The sequence below is a fragment of the Haliotis rubra genome, unplaced genomic scaffold (genome assembly GCF_003918875.1).
Source record: "Haliotis rubra isolate DU_JTF1 unplaced genomic scaffold, ASM391887v1 Scf650, whole genome shotgun sequence".
NCBI lineage: Eukaryota > Metazoa > Mollusca > Gastropoda > Lepetellida > Haliotidae > Haliotis > Haliotis rubra.
Window position 1 is genome coordinate 135,766 of NW_025767358.1, and position 23,868 is coordinate 159,633.

At 43.5% G+C, this 23,868-nt stretch overlaps 1 protein-coding gene and 1 long non-coding RNA gene across 4 annotated transcripts in view; both read right to left on the minus strand.

The window, feature by feature from the left end:
* Positions 1–4,055: 4,055 nt before the first annotated feature.
* LOC124257182 lies at positions 4,056–6,011 on the minus strand. The gene is made up of 2 exons (XR_006893196.1): positions 4,822–6,011; positions 4,056–4,711 (listed from the first exon to the last, which is right to left on the minus strand). It is a non-coding gene; the product is annotated as an uncharacterized LOC124257182 (long non-coding RNA).
* A 1,122-nt stretch (positions 6,012–7,133) lies between these two features.
* Positions 7,134–23,868, minus strand: part of LOC124257180 (monocarboxylate transporter 12-like) — a 47,278-nt gene continuing 30,543 nt past the window's right edge. For all 3 annotated transcript variants that reach the window (XM_046691202.1, XM_046691204.1, XM_046691203.1), the window contains exons 2-7: positions 15,797–16,273; positions 15,085–15,228; positions 13,231–14,187; positions 10,448–10,627; positions 9,744–9,869; positions 7,134–9,104 (exon numbers count right to left, since the gene is read on the minus strand). In XM_046691202.1, coding sequence (XP_046547158.1) covers positions 8,854–9,104; positions 9,744–9,869; positions 10,448–10,627; positions 13,231–14,187; positions 15,085–15,228; positions 15,797–16,067 — 1,929 coding nt within the window. In that variant the 5' untranslated portion in view covers positions 16,068–16,273 and the 3' untranslated portion in view covers positions 7,134–8,853. The remainder of the gene's footprint in view (positions 9,105–9,743; positions 9,870–10,447; positions 10,628–13,230; positions 14,188–15,084; positions 15,229–15,796; positions 16,274–23,868) is intronic.

Consider the following 23,868-nt stretch of genomic DNA (forward strand, 5'->3'; position numbering starts at 1 on the left):
ACACGCAGCTGCTTACTATAATTATATTGATAGTATTTATCGTTATTATGATTGTTGGTGTTGTCACTTGACGGATAACCTTTAATATCATTGTTACTATTATTATAACCGGGGTATAATAGTTATTACTACTGGTGTACTATTGGTATAAAATTTTATTGTAACAATCACTCACTGTGGTTCTTGTTTATGACTGTATTGTGTATTTGATATCAACAGGATTTTTTGTGCGTCCAATCTAAACCACATTATTTAACTTTTAGGATTAAATAGTGGTGGAAAACATGTATAAAAATAATAGTTAATTTATATCATTGTTGTCAATATTTTGTTTTTCGTTGTATTTGTTGTCTGTTGTTAATATTGTTATTTACGTTGTAGCTGAGAGGTTTTGCATGATCATATACCATTATAAGAATTCTTCTTGCCCAATGTACAAGCAATGTGAGTTTCAGCATGTAACAAGTTTAAAGAAAGGGTAAGACTTCCATGCGATAGCGGACCACATGTAAATAGTGGAAATAATGACATTGTGTATATAACCTACATCTGGACTCCCTTATCGGAACATTTGTGAAGGCAAAATAGAGCTCGCAGAACCTAGAGATTATTTTTAGATAAGTATTATCAGGATGACGAAGGTATCCGGGCACGTTGTAGTGTTACTGTAGTGCTCTGGCACGTTGTAGTGTTACTATAGTGCTCTGGCACGTTGTAGTGTTAATGTAGTGTTGTGGCACGTTGTAGTGTTACTGTAGTGTTGTGGCACGTTGTAGTGTTACTGTAGTGTTCTGGCACGTTGTAGTGTTACTGTAGTGTTCGGGCACGTTGTAGTGTTACTGTGGTGTTCTGCCACGTTGTAGTGTTACTGTAGTGTTCTGCCACGTTGTAGTGTTACTGTAGTGTTCTGGCACGTTGTAGTGTTACTGTAGTGTTTTGGCACGTTGTAGTGTTACTGTAGTGTTCAGTCACGCTGTAGTGTTACTGTAGTGTCCAGCCATGTTGTAGTGTTACTGTAGTGTTGTGGCACGTTGTAGTGTTACTATAGTGTTCGGGCACTTTGTAGTGTTACTGTCGTGTTCTGGCACGTTGTAGTGTTACTGTAGTGTTGTGGCACGTTGTAGTGTTACTGTAGTGTTCTGACATGTTGTAGTGTTACTATAATGTTACTGTAGTGTCCTGGCACGTTGTAGTGTTACTGTAGTGTTGTGGCACGTTGTAGTGTTACTGTAGTGTTCTGGCACGTTGTAGTGTTACTGTAGTGTTCTGGCACGTTGTAGTGTTACTGTAGTGTTTGGCACGTTGTAGTTTTACTGTAGTTGGCAGCCGTGTTCTGCACGTTGTAGTTACTGTAGTGTTCAGTCACGCTGTAGTGTTACTGTAGTGTCCAGCCATGTTGTAGTGTTACTGTAGTGTTGTGGCACGTTGTAGTGTTACTATAGTGTTCGGGCACTTTGTAGTGTTACTATAGTGTTCGGGCACTTTGTAGTGTTACTGTCGTGTTCTGGCACGTTGTAGTGTTACTGTCGTGTTCTGTCACGTTGTAGTGTTACTGTTGTGTTCGGTCACTTTGTGGAGCTACTGCACTCTTGAGGCACGTTGTGGTCTTACCGGAGTGTTCGGGCACGTTGTAGTGTTACTGTAGTTTCCGGACACGTTGTAGTGTTACTGTAGTGTTCTGGCACTTTGTGGAGTTACTGTAGTCTTGATGCTCGTTGTAGTCTTACCGTAGTGTGTTCGGGTTCGTGGTGTTATTGTAGTGTTCTGGCTCGTTGTGGTGTTACTATATTATCCGACCACGTTGCGATGTTGCTGTTGTATCCGGGCACGCCGTGGTGTTACTGTTGCATAAGGCCACTACTGTGGTATACGACCATGGAATAGTGATACTGTATTATACGGCCAGGTTGTTAGCGATGTTATTAGAGATCCATTCACCATCGCACCGTGGCTGTTATTGTATACTGACGTACAAAAAGAACACACCTGATGCTTTGGTAAAATATTTTCTGAAAAACAGCATTAAAATTAGAAAAGTGTTTTGATTGTGACTTACAAGTCACAAACATTGTGTACGTGTTGCAATAACACCAGATATCGTACCCAATTACAACGTTGCTAGTAAAATATTTGTTTGTTTGGGAATAGCCTCAATGCACAAGGTGTCTACTTTCCTTTGTACAACAATATCGTAAGTTTGAGACGAGGTATGATCCTTGATATCAGGGAGCGGGATCCATGGACTTCTTCGATACCCAGTTCTGTAGATATAAACACATTGTGGTTGTAGGCACGTGTAGTTCACAAGTCCATGTCTACCTATCATAAATCTGAGTGCGTGTCATATCGAATACATTAAGAAAGATATTAGCCATATTTGAATAAGATATTTGTATAAAATAAAGGGCACATGTCCCAAAGCTTATACCGTGTCTTATAGAGATACTGAAGAACCTTCTGGGCGGTGGGGTAGCCTAGTGGTTAAAGCGTTCGCTCGTCACGCCGAAGACGCGGGTTCCCCACACGGGTACAATGTGTGAAACCAATTTCTGGTGTCCCCGCCGTGATAATTCTGGAACATTGCTAAACACGGCATAAAACTCGCTCACTCCAAAGAATACTCAATTAACTGGCTTTACACATTATGCAAATAAGGGGACTCAAGCCGACTCAAGTGACGAGAGTGACGAGACATCGTGCATGTTGCCGGGAAGCTATTCTCACTTGCAATCATCCCCGTCTTCAGGTTTCGAAGAGTTAGATGACTTCTGTTTGTAGAACATGTCACTCTGTGTCACTCTATATTGGGTTGTGTAGTTGTGGACGGTCTGCGTGACATTTACAATTTTCTTGCCTCACACATAAATGGCGTTTTCTGATTGGCTGAACGCTCTTCTACTATTTCAAATGTAACCCGCTCACAAGCGAGTAACATTTTCTGTGTACCCTGCTAGGAATGCCGAACTCTTTTGCGAATGTTTTTCTTGTCGTCTTGTATTCTGGTACTCCATACTATGATCCGATACCCGTGCTTCAAACAGTTCAAAATTACCATTGAGGTGTTCGGTAAGATAAATACGTTGTTCACTGGTCCCTCGGGGCCCATGGGTTGATGTATCCTCGATGTTTCTTTATGTTCATAAAACACACATCGAGGGTACATCATCCCATGTCCCCCTCGAGACCAGTGAACAACTTTTGTTATCTTACCTCACACATAAATGTCACTTTCTGATTGGCTGAGCGCTCTTCTATTACTTTCAATGTACCCCGCTTACAAGCGAGTAACATTTCAGTGTACCCCGCTGTCAATGGCAACTCATTTGGTACTTTGTGGTAGTAATTCTTTATCTCGAATAACATTGAATCACGTATGATGTACGGAAATTACCGATGTTTTGCGAATGCAAATCGATGGAAGGGAGATAACTCTAAATCTGTTTCTCTTGTCAGCAAAATCTAGCGATGGCGACAAAAAAAAAATTGTACCCGTGCTTCAAACAGTTCAAAATTAACATTAAGGTGTTCGGTAAGATAAATACTTTGTTCACTGGTCCCTCGGGGCCCATGAGTTCATGTACCCCTCGAGACCAGTGAACAACTTATAATGCATCACCCAAACCATAGATCATCATCCTCATCATCATCAACATTTGGAAAGATGGTCATGGGAAATAATGTTTCGACACTCTGAAATCTTTATGTCGTTTTTAATCTGTGTTTAATAGTGAGGTAAGTTGAAATTGGTTCAGTGAATGAGTGAGAATGGCTTTACGCCGCTTTTAGCAATATTCCAGCAATATCACGGCGGGGGGGGCATCAGAAACATTGTACCCATATGGGGAATGGAACCCGGGTCTTCGGCGTGACGGGCGAACGCTTTCACCACTAGGTTACCCTACCGACTCTGAAATGGGTTTAACGTGTATGTATGGTTCACCACGGACATTTAGATCGACGGGAAGATGCTGCACCCACTACCCCAACGAAGCAGTTTGTAATAATGTCAAAACGGTCAACGTGGTCCGAGTAGGACATGACAACACACACACACATCCAATGACACTATCTTTTATTAAAGCACGTCATCAATGCTTATATACATTAAAAGTTTACATCATGAAATAAAAGACATTCAGACATAAGCAAAGAGTGATTTACATGTGAAACACCGTGTTCGGCCCATTCCGAGTTCAACATCGGCGTGGATGTCTCACATATAACCACCATCACATATAACGAAATATCCTGACACCGACACTTGGGCCCGACGGAGACATTTCTTATTCATCTTGACATATTTAATGTCAACATTATAAAAGCCAGTATGAGGTGACCCTTCGGCAGCCTCGGACAGTAAAACACCCAGCACTACCTGAACGGTGTAAACCCTAAAGAACAAGACTGACAGCAAGTCATAGCATATCTAGCATACACAGCCATCCTTCCTGAAATGTTAATCGCCCGATTTGTAGGGCGTCCAAGTTCTGAACCATGGTCCCCCCTGACAGAGCATTCGTAGCGCTACAATATTCGTAAGTCTATGGTAGTCTATAGACTTACAACCGGTCGTAGCGCTACGATAGCTTTGTGAAACGTGTCACAGGGTCCCATTCACAAAGCATTCGTAGCGCTACAACATTCGTAAGCCTTTGGTAAACTACAGAGTTAAGACAGGTCGTAACGTTACGAACGCTTTATGGATCAGGGCCTAGATTTTCGAAGCTCTCTTAGCGCTAAGATAGTCGTAAGTTAATGTTAATGAATGGCACTTACGACTATCTTAGCGCTAAGAGAGCTTCGAAAATCTAGGCCCTTGACCCAGGACGCTACGACATTCACGATTGCAATGTGGTATAAACATGAGCAATAATTTGGTAATCTGAGCAATGATGGAATAGTTCTGGTCTACAAGAATGCTAAGTACTATTGAATGTTTAAATGATCCATGCCTGACAGTACCATCTAATGTCTGTAGTATTAATGAACATCAGAAGAAAAGTTGCATTCATCTTGGTCTTGGTGTTAACGACAATGAACACCAACACCATGTCCAGCACAGGTTCGTGCTTGCTACAGCTACGTCGTACCAAATTTGGACAACGTTCATGATACAAAATATACGTTTGGGTATTCAAATAAAATACGTGAACTCCCGCAGATCCTGACGACAGTAGTATAGGACGGGTCGATGCATAAACCATATAAAATGTCTTTACAAATACATACTAGGAATGTATATTCATGTTAGTACAGGTTACACTATTCTCAAGAAAACCATGATGAAAATTCTGAGCAAGAATTTGGTAATCTGAGCATTGGTAATTTTCATCTGGTCTTCAAGAAAGGTCATGTTTCAAGTTGAGCAGGTTTCGAATTGAGCACCACTTAACACGATAGCTAAACGTTGTTATATTTTTGCAAGTACATAAATCTTTCTTAGAGGAATGGTCGACATTTCGTGAGCGGTCAAGTACTTGTAATGAGGCGGAGTTTATAACTGGCTCGTGACGTTTGGTTTTCATAAGAAATGTTTCCAGAAACCAAATTCAAAAATACAAACTTGCTTTACGATGTTGACTACAACATCCTCATATATTATGGACAACGGTACACGAATCTCTATCGAACGTCGCACTCACGGAATAAAAGAAGTTGGTATCCATTAAGTTTGTCAATACTGTACTTCCAATGAACATGTATTTGTAAAACTATCAAATAGTGAAGATATCAGCTGTTCGCAAAGTAGTGAGCGTAGGCCGCATTGGTGGCATTTGTCATAAACACACGCAAAGACAGGTCAATTATTCACCTAAACATAGGAAATACCTAAAGGTGAACCGTGATTCAGGTGCTAATTGGTGATGTAATTACATGATAGCATGTTGTCATGTGGGTGAGTGAATTTAGATTTACGCCGCTCTCAGCAATATTGCAGCTATATGGTGACTGTCTGTAAATAATCGAGTCTGGACCAGACAATCCAGTGATCAACAGCATGAACATCGATCTAGTGGGATACGATGACGTGCGTCAACCAAGTCAGCAAGCCTGACCACCCGATCCCGTTAGTCGCCTCTTCCGACAAGCATGGGTTGCTGAAGATCACTTTTATCCCGGATCTTCACGAATATTATTGGTCTGAATCACCAGGGTTAGAAATTCTCATACGTCCATGACGTTCAAGTCGTGTTTCGAGTATCAGACATTACTGACAAACACCGTTATGAGAAACTCCATTATGACAAAACCGTTATGAGAAACAGCGTTATGACAAACATCGCTGTGGAAAAACACCGTTGTGTCAAAGACGTTACTGCGAATATACTTCGAGTAATCCGATGTTCGTCACAACAGCAAAAGGAGAACTGTATTTGGAATACGCAGAGTCCAATCTTTATCTTCGAGACAGCCGGTTCGGCACATCAAAGTTCGACACAAAGGGGATTGACCTTAGTTGTAACATGTGAGAGTACATCATTGGGAGGCCTTAGGCCATGTGGTACTGCTGTTATCTCTGCAAGGGCCCTTCTTCCTGAGATAGTGTTGACTGTGTTAGAGTAGTGTAATTGGTCAGCCGCAGGTTGTCATAGAAACAAGGATAGACAATCTCATACATCAACGTAAACATCGGGGACTATAGGAAACAAAGGGTATCACCTGAAAGTTAAAAGAAACACAAGGTATCACACAGGGTGCTATAAATATACGAGGTACCAACAGAATACGGGAGGAAACACAAGGTTTGGGGGACACATGGTACCATTAACGAGACGAGGTACAGCAGATACCACTACTATGAGGGACAACTTGTAGAAACAGATGCACTGACAGACGTTCCGACAAAAGTCACTGTCACGGGAAGGGCACCAGGACCTGGTTCAGTATCAGAAACATCGTATCATAGGTCGCAGTATCATCGAAAAATGGGGGGTTCACTTGAAATTTGAGGTTTCTCTTTAAACATTGGGAAACATCTGAGCTAGGAGACACAGAGCTCAGTTCAGGACACCGGGCTGCTATCGGACTCACGGGGCTATAAACTGAAGCGAGGATTATGTGCGGAAATACAGGATTCCACTAGAAACACTCGGACTGTAATCAAACATAGGGGCTGTAATCAGACACGTGGGTTATCATCAAACAAAGGTTTTAATCAACACATGGGCTGTAATCAAACACGTGGGCTATAATCAGACACGTGGGCTATAATCAGACAAATCGGCCGAAATCAGACACGTCAGACACGTGGGCTATAATCAGATACGTGGGCTATATATAATCAGACAAATGGGCTGAAATCAGACACGTGGACCATAATCAGACACGTGGGCTATAATCAGACAAATGGGTAAAATCAGTGACGTGTAATATAATCAGACACACTCTTGCTTGGCAACAGTATGATAATCTAAACCGAAACGTCGCATGATAATATACTAAAGAAGTTGTTATCCATAAAGTATGGCACCTTTCCTACAATTCATCAACGTCTAAAATGCCAATCAAACAGATTATAATCAGACACACGCACTGTAATCAGACAAATGGGCTATAATCAGAAAGGGTTTCAATCAAACACATGGGCTATAATCAGACACGTGAGCTATAATCAGACACGTGGGCTATATTCAGACACATGAGCTATAATCAGGCATGGGCTATAACCAGGTACACGGGCTGTAATAAAAAAACATGGGTATTAATCAGACACACGGGTCACAATCAGACACATGGGTTATAATCTGACACATGATTATAATCAGACGCAAGGGTTTTAATCAAACACGTGTGCTATATTCAAACACAAGAGCTAATACACACACACAGAAGCAAAAATCTAACACAGGATCTATAATCAGACACATGGATTATAATGGGTGGTTATACAATCGGGAACACAGAACTGTCGATACAATTTCATACCAACAATACCGTCAGAAAACAAGACAACCACTGACAGCTCACATAACCTTGTGTGTACGTACATATATGACACACATTCGATACAATAAACCTTCCACTATACAGGCAACTGAGACAGACGAAGTGTTTCTGAAACATCACAGGTGGAGATGACGTCATCGCTGATTTCGTCATATCGATAAATGGCTTCGATTTGAGCGTTTGGATCTTCATTCTCATGCGGTCTTCCCTGGGTGCCCTATGTTAAACGATCTGTCACAGGACTAAGACGAGAGTATGACTCCATTGCTCTTCATGTAACAGTGCTGCAGTCACACGAACACTACGAACACTAGTGAGGCGATCCGGATCTTGAAGTAAACGAGAAAACACCCGCACCACTGGGCTAACCTTAGTCAGACTGTGTTCTCTCAGAAGCAGCAGGCACTTTGAATGAGACATAATTCCGTCACCGTCATCCTCTACATCGTAACTGTCACGATGTATCAACGGATGTCTTCAACAAATGTGTGTGAATATTGAGGTAGACACATATATATCGATGTTCGTGGGAAGTATATATCTCATCTCACAACAAAATCTGAACTCTCACACAAGGAAATCTGTGCAAGTTCGTGCTCAAGACAGTCCTTCTTCATTTCAACATGGCTACAGTGAGTGAGTGAATTTAGTTTTAAGCCTCTTTTAGCAATATTCAAGCAATATCACGACGGGGGGACACCAGATATTGGCTTCACACACTGTACACATGTGGAGAATCGAACCCGCGTCTTCGGCGTGACGAGCGAACGCTTTAACCACTAGGCTACCCAACCGCCCCCAACAACATGGCAAAAGATGGTTCATGGATTTGCTCGCTATTCCCGTAGGACCATTCCTTAATCCGTGGCGTCTCTTTAGTTCTCCTTCTCTTTGTCACTGGAACTGTCAATGACAATTTCCGGTATTTTCGCAGCTGAAGGAGGGGGAGACAACTTCAACTTCCGGTCTGACTTCTTCCATGCGAATTGTTGGATCGAGGACATCATCCGTTAAACCGATCTCCACAATTCGGTCTTCAGCTGACGTCTTAAAACAGGGTGTGCAGAGCAGGAAGTGGCAGAGGGCGCCAGCTATCACCAAAGCGCCCCCTAGGTAGAACGAGGTATCGTACGAACCGTTGAGGTCGTACACGGCTCCTGCAATTACAAATTAGGAACAGAATTAATCATGTGTTTAAGGTTCAGTCCAAAATCGTAACCCAGATGGTATGATTTATCCTCCATCTTCATTAATCTTATACATAATGCTTTGGAATTCAAACTCAGACTTGTTACAGGAGTAGGCAAACGTTTTCACCTCATTTCGAATCAGTCTCAACACTTGCTTTTGGGGAAAGAAAATCAACATAAATTGACAGGCAAAACATGCCGATGGAACCCGAGAGCTTGTGAATGCAGTACGATGATTGTCGATGAAATCCGAGTGTTGGTGAATGCAGGATGATACATGCCGATGAAACACCGAGAGTTTGTGAATGTAAAACGACGATTGTCGATGAAAACCGAGTGCTTGTGAATGCAGGATGATACATGTCAATGAAAAACCGAGAGTTTGTGAATGCAGTACGACGATTATCGATGAAATCCGAGTGTTTGTGAATGCCGGATGATACATGTCAATGAAAAACCGAGAGTTTGTGAATGCAGTACGACGATTATCGATGAAATCCGAGTGTTTGTGAATGCCGGATGATACATATCAATGAAAAACCGAGAGTTTGTGCAATGCAGTACGACGATTGTCGATGAAAACCGAGTGCTTGTGAACGTACGCACCTGCGAGCGGTGGCCCGGCTGTAGATGATATTCCACGTGCCAAGGTGAGTAGGCCAAAGGCATTGGTCAGATTCTCCAGACCCAGGAGGTCACAGATGATGATGGACGTCAGGGAGATATAGGCAGCTGGAGAGAGAGATATATCATCATATAACGCATGCAGAAATTCATCCTGTACTAATCCTTTTCAACAAAACCCGGATTTGTATATTTCATATGTTATCAAATTGTGGTAAATTTTCCTATGAGCGTTTGTTTGCTGTTTAACGGTGCACTCATTATGTAAGACCGTGATCGTTAAAAGTGCGTCTGAACCAGACAATCCAGTGATTGACTAGGCCATCCATTAAAAAGAGACACGATGACATGTGTCAACAAGTCGGCGAGCCTCCGACCCCATTACTCGCTTCTTACAACGGGTTGTTAAAGACCTATTCTAACACTGATTTTCCAGGGGGACAGTAATATTGTAAAATAAAAATAAAATAAAATAAATGGGTAAAATTGATTCAACGTTGGTTTTAACAGTTATGTCACACCGTATTACAGGTTGACGACGACGGAAAACCGTGGGAACGGTCGTAGACGTTTACTAAATTGGACATAGTGCCACCACACACAGAAACATAACGGTAGAACGAAGATTCCAACTTGTAATTGAAGGATATTGGTAGGCCCAAGGGAGGTAACTCGTCATGACTTACCGACACACAGACCAAAGACGGCAGCGAATGTACACAACAGGGGGTAGGTGGTGCAGAACGGGGCCAGCATCGTCGCTATCCCCAGTAGCAGCATCGCGACGTTGTTGATGAGGAGACTGTCGACCTTCCGGAGATCGGCCAGGAAGCCGGCAAGGACACGGCCAATAGTGTTGGTAATTCCTGAAACAGTGAATGAGTGAGTGAGTGAGTGAGTGAGGTAGAGGGATTGAGATATATGTGTGAGTGAGTGCTTGCGTGCGTGTTTGCGTGAATCCGTGCGTGCGTGCGAACTGTTAACGCCTCTTTGAACAGTATCAATTTAATCTGGAAGGAAAGCTCGTATACAAGTCTTGTGTAAGTGACTTCAACCAACGATCAGCGGATCATGATGCGTCTAAAGGCCATAACTCTGAATCAGACTTCCAAGAGTTAAGAACATAGTAATCAGAGTTAAAGATTAATTAACATGGCTAGCGTGTAAACAATATCAAATAATCAAGGAAGCACTACAAACGATCTGCTCATAACAGGTTCAACAACACCAAATCAGAATCAGTTATTCCACCAGCCGGCTTCCGTTGTAGTTAGAGAGAAAACGTGAAGGCTTTTATAACATGTATATTTGGGATTACACTTTCTCAGATTCCAGTACTTTTGTTGGTTTGGGCCCCATCCGGGATTCGAACCCACACCCTAAGGGCGAGGCACCTAATCGCCAGCACACAAAGTCAGCCGTCTAACACGCTCAGCCACGGCGGCTTCCACTGGTGGAGGAGGCCGAGTGGGTTAGACGGCTGTCTTTGTTATAAATTATATTTATATCCCATTTACTGATATGGTTACTGAAGAAAACGTACTACTTTGATTTTAATGTGTCATCTGTGATTGGACGGTATTTTGTAAGATTTAGTGTTCTTTCTAAGAGCCCATCCCATTGCTGGAATAGTGCTAAAAGCGGCTTAAAACCATACTCATTCACTTACTAAAGTATCCATCCACACTGTAAAGGCAACTGACTATTATTTTCAGAGGTTCGTGTAACTGTGTTTTTCAGCACGATGACCTAAGCTGAATGCAACCAGAGATATTTCGAAGTAGGCAACATTTGCTGCAGAAATGTTGTTTTTTTTGTTTAGCTGCAAGTACTCAGAAAACCCGCTTCCAAAGTGGACCAAATGTGTGGTTTTATTGCAACGTTAAGACGAGTTGCGGCATACATGTACACGCATTTGTTGTTGCTGCAGTAAACATATATGTGTCAAGATACATCCAGAAATCACTTCGGGGGCGGTGGGGTAGCCTAGCGGTTAAAGCGTTGGCTCGTCACGCCGAAGACCCGGGTTCGAATCCCCACATGGGCACAATGTGTGAAGCCCATTTCTGGTGTCCCCCGCCGTGATGTTGCTGGAATATTGCTAAAAGCGGCGTAAAACCAAACTCAGTCAGTCAGAAAACACTTCGTCGGTGTACCCAATCGCTCGCTTAAAAGGAATAGCTAAGGGGAGGCAACTCTTGCGGGACTATTCTACACAGCAAATCCAGTGTCTCTTATCAACAGCTGCTGTGATTTGTTTGTTTGTTGTTTGTTGGACTCAGCAATATTCCAGCTCTATGGCGGCGGTCTGTAAATAATGCAGTCTGGACCAGACAGCCCAGTGATCAACAGCATGAACATGCGTCAACCAAATCAGCGAGCCTGACCATCCGATCCCGTATATGGGTTGCTGAAGACCAATTCTACCTGGATCTTCAGTGATGGCTACTGTGAAGGGAAGTGTTTTTGAAAAATGGAAGTGCGGCCTGTTTCGATACAATTTAGACATTTTAGAAAAAAGCTGCAGTCAGGCCGCAGATTATTAAATAAATATGTCTGAATGGTTTAGGTACGGTTTGAACTGTGTCCCATCAAAATACAGCATCACCAACAAAGTACATAAACTGTACTGACATGAACCCCAAGTCATTTATAGCAGAACTGTCTAAGTCCCATATAGAGACGAAAATTCTAAGTTTGCTTTATAGTGCTCTTGCTTAGGCAGTTGTATGTCTGTGTGGTAGTCTTGAAGTAAGGACAGTCGTAAGTGTACGTTGTGAAGATACAAAGCTCATAGTGCGAAATCTATGATAGACGTAAGTGTTCGTTTCGCGCCAAAGTTACGACAGTCATAAGTGTAAGATGAGAGTCATAATCCTGTACAACAGAGCCACAGTTACGATAGTCGTAGGTGCATGGTGAGAGTCATAATCCTGTATAATAGACCAGAGTTACGACAGTCGTAAGTGTATGGTGAGATTCTTAACCCTGTGCAATAGAGCCACAGTTACGATAGTCGTAAGTGTATGGTGAGATTCTTAACCCTGTGCAATAGAGCCACAGTTACGACAGTCATAAGTGTAAGATGAGAGTCATAATCCTGTACAACAGAGCCACAGTTACGACAGTCGTAGGTGCATGGTGAGAGTCATAATCCTGTATAATAGACCAGAGTTACGACAGTCGTAAGTGTATGGTGAGATTCTTAACCCTGTGCAATAGAGCCACAGTTACGACAGTCGTAAGTGTATGGTGAGAGCCAAAGTTGTAAGACTATAGTGCTAAAGTAACTGTTGTTAGTCTCCAGGGCCTAGATTTTCAAAGCTCTCTTAGCGCTAAGATAGTCGTAAGTGCCATACATTAACATTACCTTACGACTATCTTAGCGCTAAGAGAGCTTCGAACATCTAGGCCCTGAAAGGTATGTACCACTTTGAGAGATATCACTATGCCACGTTTACAGACTTACCTATGATAGACAAAAGGAAGGCTGCCTTCCCCTCATCAATGTCCAGCGAGATAGCACGGTCCACGAGGTAGACGAAGGGCACGTAGAAGCCCAACATTGCCAGGACGTTGCCGAAGCAGATGAGGAGGAAAGTAGGGTTCTTGAGGAGACTGACGTCAAGCATCTCCGACAGCGTGTCACGTGCAGGTTTGGGTATCCACTCGCACGTGAAGCACGTCTTCTCCATGTGCATGCTGGGTATGCTAGTGACGCTGCGAATGTAGTCTTTCATATCCGGCTGCGACTTGAACTGTTGGATGTTCATAATGCTGCCACTGTAGAAGATGTCCTTCCGGTACATCGGGCGAGACAAGTCGCCTTTAATCTTGTTTAGGTTTGCCTCTGATATAAATGTCAGATCGTGAGCACGACGGGGACTGCTGTGATGGATCCTGTCTTCCACGTCCAAGAATCTCATCTTTTGGACCAGAGGTTCCACTTCCGCTTTGTCCAAATTGTCATCAGGAATAGCTCCTATGTATTTGGAAGCATCAACAGGCTTGTCCCTACTCTTTGATGGCACCTTGTCTTCAGTGCTGGTTGAATGCATTACCATATTTGGAACTGAGGAGTAAGCAGCGCCACCTGTTGGTTTGTCCAAAACTAAGAATTTATTTTTTACGATTGGTTTTGATTTGGAGATCATGTCAGTCACGTTGCTTTTCTTGGGTTTAGGGGACGCCGAAAGGGGACGCATGAGCATTCCGCACACCATTCCGTTAAATACAATTCCTGCTAGGATTAGAAGCGCGCTCTTCCACTCTAAGGCGTCGAGTAAGTAGCGAGAGAAGGGGGCGAATATGAACATGCCAACTCCGGATCCGCACACCCCGATCCCGGTTGCGATGGCGCGTTTCTTCTCGAAGTAGAACCCCACGCTGACGATGGCGGGCAGGTACATCATTCCGAAACCGAATCCTGAAACGACACAGACCGTCACAACGTCACTCTGGAATGCTAAGAAACTATATAAACAAAATCAAAGTTACTATATTTTACATAGATATATATTTCGCCAAGGAAGATGGGAAAGAACTGATAACAGAACTTCCTCATCACTACTAGTTTCCCAACGCAGTGAGGAGTTTCGATTTCAGTGTTCACAGAAACGTTTCAGGGCCAGTGTTTGAAATGTCATATTCCTGATCCCGATGGTAGTTCAGACTCGAAAACATGAAATTATCAGCCACAAATATACGGTTTTGCACCGGTAGATAAATATTTATCATCCAAAACTGTGTTGCTATGACATATTGCTTGTGTGAGATCACACGATATCTCCAAGGAGATATCATTTTGACAGTAGATTGTGTACAATGCCCTGACAATGATATGACGTCATGAAATTGGTGACCTCACAATGCTATGACATCGCTGCACAGCAAGTCTAATGACAGAACCGTGTTCAGTGATGTACATTTTTCATTGAAAACTAATGAAGAGTGATTTTGGATGATAAATAGAATCTCACCCTCGTGTCTTCTGATATCAAATATTTCAACACTCGTTGATAAAAGTAAAAATATACTCGGCAAGCCTCGGATATTTGTAACTTTATCAACTCGTGGTGATATATTTGATATCAAAAGACACTCGGGTGAGTTTCTCTATATATCTACCCCCTATACAGAACCTATTGTAAAACGGCCAGTCAATCGTTACTGCAATAGTTCCATATAGAGTTATAACTTGGCATCAAACAAACATGACGTCATCTCGAATATGACATCACAGACAATGAGAATTACGTCATTTGCTCCTTCCTGGTGAGTGAGGAATTTGCAGCTCGTTGCTGTAAAATACAATCACACCTACCTCCGATTACACCATATGTGAGAATCAGTATCTCAACATTTGGGGAGAACGTGCTCACGACGAAGCCTATGGTTGCTATGAGACTGCCGGCCATGCACACGGGCCGACATCCGAACTTGTTGGTAAGGGCGCTAACGATTGGCCCTAGAACAGAAAGGAATCACATAACAGTTTAGTGCTTATTCCAATAAATGGTTAACAGTATTATCACATGTGATTAAATCAGAGTTACAACGTCGAACGAAATCTAATTGGGCGTCTCTCGTCAGGCAACAGGGTTGCATATAAATATCTCATTACATATGCCTCGTTTAAAGCCGAAGACCTGTTTTCGACTCCCCAATACAATGCATGAAGCCCGTTTTGATCTCATGTCATCATGTAGGTGGAAGACTGAAAAAAGGACCAGACGATCCAGTGATCAACAGGGCATGAGCATCGATCTACGTAATTGGGATACGATGGCATGTGTCAACCAAATCAGCGAGCCTGACCACCCGATCCCGTTAGTCGCCTCTAACGACAAGCATGGGTTGATGAAGACCAATTCTAACCCGTTTAACGTCTACAACATCATATATTTCGGGAAATCGCAACAGTTGCAGCATCCACTGCGTCCAGTTAATTCCCATGACGCCATGTCTTTCCTTATCCAGAAATCTAGGGTCATCAAACAAATAATTTGTTAAGACGAAGGTTGTCGTGTACCTACCTACACACAGGTATGTTCCAACCTGGACGGATCCAACCAAAGCCACTTTACTCTTGGACTCTTTGAAATAGCTTGTGAATTCCAATAAGAATATACCAAATGTGTACCCGATGCCGTCCACGATGATGTTGCAGACGAGAGACGCGGCGACGATCACCCAGCCCCATCCTCCATCCGGCGGCGTGGGAATATACGCATCAACGTCATTAACTGACGCTAAGTATTCATCTTGGCCATTTTGTAGCCCGTTCTTTTTGTCTTTACTTGACATCTTGCCTCTTTGGGTTATGTCACTAAGGTTATTTAGTCTCAACGAGATATTCGTTCACATAGGACACGTGTAGAGTAAAAGGACTCAAATCTCATTTAAACGAGATTTCGAACGGCAAAAATTGAAATCTCGTTCAAACGAGATTTGCAGGTGCAGTCATCCAAACGTCATGTCCTTTTCGGAGTCGTGATGGCGTAGACAGCTTCCTGCAAAAGAAGATGGATAAATATTGTAGCGATATATCACCTTGTCACGTGGTAGTCTTTGAGGGTCAAGCCCTAACGCTTGAGTCCTACTGGCAAAGGTCAAGAGTGGACGCACTGGATTAATCCGATACTCCAAACAGACGGTAATATTCACACTTGCTGGCATGTTGTACTCGGGCGTGCAAACAGTTTATTGTAAACCTTGGATAGATAGGCATGTGGATATGGTATTAATGTTATATCGGGCGTGCAAACACTTTCCGTTCACACAAAAACACATTCCTCTTCCACACGAACACATAGACCTAACATAACGAGACATTCCTCTCACACAAAGACGCATACCCCAACAGCATTCCCCTCACACATGTACACATTCCCCTCACAAACAACACATTCCTCTTTCACACGAACACATTCACGTCACATACGAACACAGTTTCCTTTACACAAGGACACATTCGTATCACATACGAAAAACATTTTCCCCACACAAGGACACATTTCTATCACATACGAAAAATATTCCTCACACAAGGACACATTCGCGTCACATACGAAACACATTTTCCTCACACAAGGACACATTCGCGTCACATACGAACACATTTTCCTCACACAAGGACACATTCGCGTCACATACGAACACATTTTTCTGACACAAGGACACATTCCCGTCACATAGGAACACATTTTCCTCACACAAGGACACATTCCCGATACATACGAACACATTTCCTCACACAAGGACACATTACTATCACATACGAAACACATTTTCCTCACACAAGGACACATTCCCATCACATACGAACACATTTCCCTCACACAAAGACACATTCCCGTCACATACGAACACATTTTCCTCAAACAAGGACACATTCCAGTCACATACGAACACATTTTCCTCACACAAAGGCACATTCCCGTCACTTACGAACACATTTTCCTCATACAAGGACACATTCCAGTCACATACGAACACATTTTCCTCACACAAGGACACATTCCCATCACATTCTTCTCACCCTGACACGAATCCCCCAACACTGACACATATTCCTCTCAGACAATCATAAATTCCTGGAAGCAAAATCCCTACAGAATTTTAAATCATGCATGGACTTGCAATCTACAGTGAAACTAACAGCGTGTCAATTGCAAGAAAACATGCACCGTCATCAAACAGTATCTGCTCTGCACTTCATTACAGGTGAAACCAATAACCCACGGCGAATCAGTGACCCCTCAACGAATCCAAGCGTGCGCCACGACAACTTCGAACCGCAGGCCTGTGTCTCCCCTGTGTGCCAAAACCAAAGCTTAGGTGGTTTGGGAACAGATCCCTATCCTTCAATGCAGCAACATTGTGGAATAAACTGCCCTGTGACTTAAAAAAATTGAAAATCTCTGCGCTTTCGAAAGGGCTTTAAAGACCTACCTGTTTAATCAGTTTTACAACATAGCCTAATCTTTCCCAAATTTCCAAACTTTGGTCTCTAAACCCGGGGAGGTCTTGGTTAGAATATTGATCTTCAGTAACCCATGCTTGTCGTAAAGGCGACTAACGGGATCGGGTGGTCAGGCTCGCTGACTGGGTTGACACATGTCATCGGTTCCCAATTGCGCAGATCGATGCTCATGCTGTTGATCACTGGATTGTCTGGTCCAGACTGGATTATTTACAGACCGCCGCCATATAGCTGGAATATTGCTGAGTGCGGCGTAAAACTAAACTCACTAACTCATGTTTTACGGATAAAACTGCTGGTCTCCCATTACAAATGTTCACCAAGCTCGTTCGTTGAGACGAAAATGCGTATGTATAATGCAGAATGCATGGGTTAGTACAGGAATACACAGAAACGGAACAATTGTAATTTCCATATTATCAAATACATAATATTCCAAAGTAAAAAATAAATCAATCATCCAATATGTAGGCTTTCATTAATATGGACAAACTCAATTATACAATTGGAAACTATCGATTTACATTTTGGTTACTTTGGTTAGTTCGCAAACGTCCACGCATATAGAGCTAACTGGGGCGTGAGTGAGTGAGTTTAGTTTTACGCCGCACTCAGCAATATTCCAGCTATATGGCGGCGGTCTGTAAACAATCGCGTCTGAACCAGACAGTCCAGTGATCATCAGCATGAGCATCGATCTGCGCAATTGGGAACCGATGACATGTGTCAATCAAATCAGCGAACTGACCACCCGATCCCGTTAGTCGCCTCTTACGACAAGCATGGGTTACTGAAGATCATTTCCAACCCGGATCTTCACGGGTTTAGAGACCAAACTGACCCAGGGATCATTACAGTCTGTCTCACAGTCCCTGAACCACATTATTGTCTCTACTCCCTTACCCTCCTTGCAATGCTAAATCCCTAAATGAAGCAAGTCAAGATTTTCACAGGTCACTGGGGCTCCTTTTCGATTTAAATGGGATTATTTGTTAGTGTCAACATTATATATACATATATTCAGAGACTAGAGGTTAGTTTATGATCATTATTGTGATTTGCCTCACAAGACCGCCAATTCAATAGAGATGCCAACTGCTTCTGTGACTATTTCTGACCTTGACCTTCAACGTCATTCTAAACGTGTAGCAGCACCTGCAGCACGATATATCAGAATATGATTCAGCTGTCTCCTCTATGATCCTGCTGGGAGAGGGAGATGACGGAGAATCTAAAGCTAATTATGTCAGCGTGTGCTGATAATCTGGGACGTATTTTCAAAGTTAAGGTGGCTCTGCCCTTGAAGTGTAATCTTTGACAGGTTGACGAAGTATGTACGTTGCCCTTTGCCGAACTGTGCGAAAACAATGGGGAAATCTGTTACTAGCGTCTACTTCAAACTGCACGTGCTTCAAGGTGAAATATGACTGATTGTGTGAGGTACTTCGTGTCACGTGCCCTATCCGCACCTGTCTCAGGTGAAATCCGCTCGACAGGTAACAATAACACAGTATATCTCACAAGGTCAAGGTCAAGGTCGTAGCTCAAGGTGACCAACTCACAAGGAGATGAATATATTATCACAGCTGTCGAACAATAATCGCCTCAAGCACATGTTGGTCTGTACAAAGTGTTGGTTCACGGTGTACATAATAGGACAAACTGAATTATATTGAAACACACCTAATGAAGATTACCTTGCACTCATTCCCTTGTAAACACTGTAGTGTCAGTTATGTTCTGTTGCTCTGTTGATGGAATAGGTTTCATCCTTCTCAGATTCACTCACTCACACACTCGCTCTCTCATACTCACAAACACACTAACTCTCTGTCTCCCTCTCTCTCACGCACTCACTCACTCACACCCTCTCACATTTACAAAGGAACACTCACTCTCTCTCTTACACACTCTCTCACTCACACACACACAAACACTCTCTCTCTGTCACTATGTCATATACACACTCACACTCTCTCACACCCACACTCTCTCTCACACACCCTCTCTCTCTCACCCACACACTTCAACTAACTTCTTTTGCACTGCGAGGATTATTCGTGTCCCTCACTCTCTCTCATACACACTCTCACTCACACACACCCTCTGACACACACAAACACTCTCTCTTTCTGTTACTTTCTCATATACGCACTCACACTCTCTCACACACCCACACTCTCTGTAACACACCCTCACGCTCCCTCTCTCTCTCACCCACACACTTCAACTTCTTTTGCACTGCGAGGATTATTCCTCCTCTCTCTCTCTCTCTCTAAAACTCTCTCATCATCTCTCCTCTTCTCTCTTTCTCCTCTCTCTCTCTCTCTCTCTCTCTCTCTCTCTGTGATGGCAAAAGAGTTGTCATGAGCTTTTCTTTCCCGTTCTGGTTTCAATCCCACCCACCATTTGTCCCTGATATAGTCGCATCTGGAAAATCCCATAACTCCATCTGTCGTATGAATCCTCATTGATTAGTCACAACTAGTCATTTGCTTGTGTCATCCTTGTTGTAATGACCAGGTCGCATCTGTCAGTTGGTCACACCTCTCCCATAAAACATTCATGTCACGTCTCACCTAACAATACCTGTCATACCGCTGAGTCGGCAGATAATGCATGACCTACAAGCCGCGGCTTACGTTATGCTTTGTACTCCTATTCCTGTATTCAGATTGATTCTGATAACGCAGAACATGTGTCATTATTCAGAGAGAATGTGTCTCATGCCACACGTCTCACATTATATATAAACTTCTTCTTTATTCTATGCACGTTTCTGGGACTTCCCTTGACCCTTCACCTCTTCCTCAAGTGAATGATAAAGCAAGAGTTTGGTTTTACGCCCCTTTTAGCAATATTCCACCAACATGGGCTTCACACAGGTGTTCAAGTGACCGTCGACAGTTGATAGTTTACACTTTTGATAAAGATAATGAAAAAACAATTATATATTCAATACGATACACAGGGCCTTACTGCGAGTGTGCTTGTTTCAGCTCTATCACGTTCATATCGGGATGCGACCCGACAGCTGATGGACAGGTGTTATAGATAACAATGTCACGTGACAAGACACGGCACGTGCTCCACGTGTCGTAACAGTTTTGCCCATGTTGATGGATATCATAATGAAGATGAAGATCGCACTGAGTGAGTGAGTCTAGTTTTACGCCGCACTCAGCAATATTCTAGCTATATGGCGGCGGTCTGTAAATAATCGAGTCTGCACCAGACAATCCAGTGATAAACAGCATGAGCATCGATCTGCGCAATTGACGCATTGAGCAGAGTTTACTATTGTTACCACTACATCGAGGACTTGGGTTTGTTTGACATCGAAAATATAAAGGATATATAGTAAGAGACCGTTCATAATTTATGGCTGGAGAAAAGGTTTTCACAACAAACGAACGTTCATTCAACAAGGGCTATTGGGTAGCCAAGTGGTTAAAGGGCCGGCTTGTAACGGCGAAATGTCTGGTTCGATTGCCAGACGCAAGAGGAAGAGGGGGGTGACTGCTGAAGGGGCAGGGTGTGGAGGTAGATGAGGGAGGGTGCTATAAGCGCCGGGTATGGCGGCTTAGAAAGGGCGCTGTAGATGCCGAGCTTTGGGGTCTTAAAAGCCGAGGCTTGAGGTCTTGAAATCGCGCTGTAGACGCCGAGGGTAGAGGCCTTGAAATGGTAGAAAGGTAGAAGAGAGGCGGTGCTGCAGACGACGGGTATACAGGCCAAGACAGGTCGTTTTACATGCCGCGTGTATAGTAAGTGAGTTTAGTTTTACGCCGCTTTTAGCAATATTCCAGCAATATCACGGCGGGGGACGCCAGCAATGGGCTTAACACAGTGTACCCATGCGGGAAACCGAACCCGGATCTTCGGCGTGACGAGCGAACGCTTTAACCTCTGGGCAACCGCATCGCCCGCCGAGGGTCGAGGACTTCAGACGGCGGGTATAGAAGGCAAGATAGGCTGCTTACGATTTACGCTAGATAAGGGTGTAGATTAGGGTGTAGATAAGGGTGGAATGTATTATCAGTCCCAGAAACCACAAGGTTGTATGTTGTCTGCCAGATGTCACATAGACATAAACTGGGCTAGTCGCTATCACAACGTTATGTCACCGTGTCGCTACGTTGTAGAACATTGCCCCGGTCGCTGTAGTATTGCTGGTTGGAATAGTAATGAGTGAGTATGGTTTCACGCCGCTTTTAGCAATATCACAGCAACATCACGGCGGGGGACACCAGAAATGGGCTTCACAGACTGTAACCTGGGCCTTCGGCGTGACGAGCCAAGGCTGTAACCACTAGGGTACCACGCCACCCCGGCTGGAATAGTTCACATTTTCACTCACGACACCACTCCCGCAAACAATGACCAACAAACACACACTGCATTGGGCCCTAGTGAAGCCTGGTCGAGGGAAGGGGGTGGGAGAGGGGGTACAGGAGAAACAAACACTAAACTGGGCCCTGTGACGCCTGGTCGGGGAAAGGTGGGGTGGGGCTCGGGTGGGGTACAGAAGAAACAAACACTTCACACTGGGCTCCGTTTCACAAAGCTATCGTAGCGCTACGACTGACGTCACTCCTTCACTGTATCGTAGACGTACGACAGTCGTAGCGCTACGACAGCTCAACACAGAGCATGGTTTCGTCGTGCTTTCATGGTGAATGTGTTCGGTTCTCAGTGACTGACTGACTGAGTTTGGTTTTACGCCGCTTTTAGCAATATTCCAGCAATATCACGGCGGGGGACACCAGAAATGGGCTTAACACATTGTGCCCATGTGGGGAATCGAACCCAGGTCTTCGGCGTGACGAGCCAACGCTTTAACCACTAGGCTACCCCACCGCCCCCGGTTCTCAGTGAACGGAAACGTGATGCTATGCGTCTACCCGGTATGAGAAGGGACATGCATCTTACTGGTGCAGCAGCCGCTCGTTTTAATCACAATTTCGTCATGCATCTTTAAGCACAAGCTGGTTTAATGATATCATTCCTCACAATGCAGTGTTTCATATGTTAGACCATTAATTTTTTTAACAGTATCATAGTATTAAACATTATTATAATAACAATATGCTTCACAAAAGTCTCAAATCCGTGGATAAGGGAGGCATTGTAAACGAATCTGGAAGGCTTCGCATTTATATGACTTCTAATCCTTCCGGGTACCCAGCCATTGCAGTAGCATGGTACTAAGGGAGTAACAGCTGGGTTGCATTGTAAACGTATCTAGAAAACTTCGCATTTATATTACCTTCTAATCCTACCGGGTACCCAGTCATTGCAGTAAAATGGTCTATTGGAGTAACAGCAACGAGCTCGGATGTTGGACATGCAATGGAACATAACCAGGTCGAAAAAAGGAATTTGAGCCCACATCAGTGAAACCTGACACAAATAAGGGAAACTCGGTCACTAGGGCTGCTGTAGCCTCGATTAGTCGCCACTGGGCGATTACGACAACCATGGGCTATGGGGACCTATCTTCATCAGCAAAGATCTACATCTACGTGAAATGGTAAACCAGTGTGTCCATCCAATTTACTTTAGACAACTGTTACAGTGTGGGACACTTGCACTTATTAAACCAAAACTGTTATACATTAATTAATGTCAGTTAACTCAGTGTCAGTTTGCAGTCTTATTAATGAAAGATTACTTGCTTGTTTCACATTCACTTCATAGTTATGGTAGACCGACCAGCGAAACGTAGGCGGACTGATTTGTCACTTGTTGACAAAGTGAAACTTTAAGGTTGTCGTTAACAAAGGGAGGTAACTCATCGGGGCATGTCTACGGTAACGGACAAAAGTTGTCTAATCCGGACTGCTTTACAATCCGGACGGATGAGTCGGTCCCATGCCAGTCCGTAATAGATTCCATTGTAGTAAGTGTCCAATGTTCGCCTTGCAGAACGAGGTGACCTCTTATGACCCGGTAATTCTTTCTGTGTCATTGGTTTGCACCTTGAGTTCACAAAGTGTGTTGACACACCTCGTCACAGAACGGAACACGAAGTCTTCAAGAGACGGGCCCCTGTTCAGGATTGCTTGCTTTACAATATATCACTATCACCATTCAGTGACAAAGGAAGGACACTATTAATCTGTA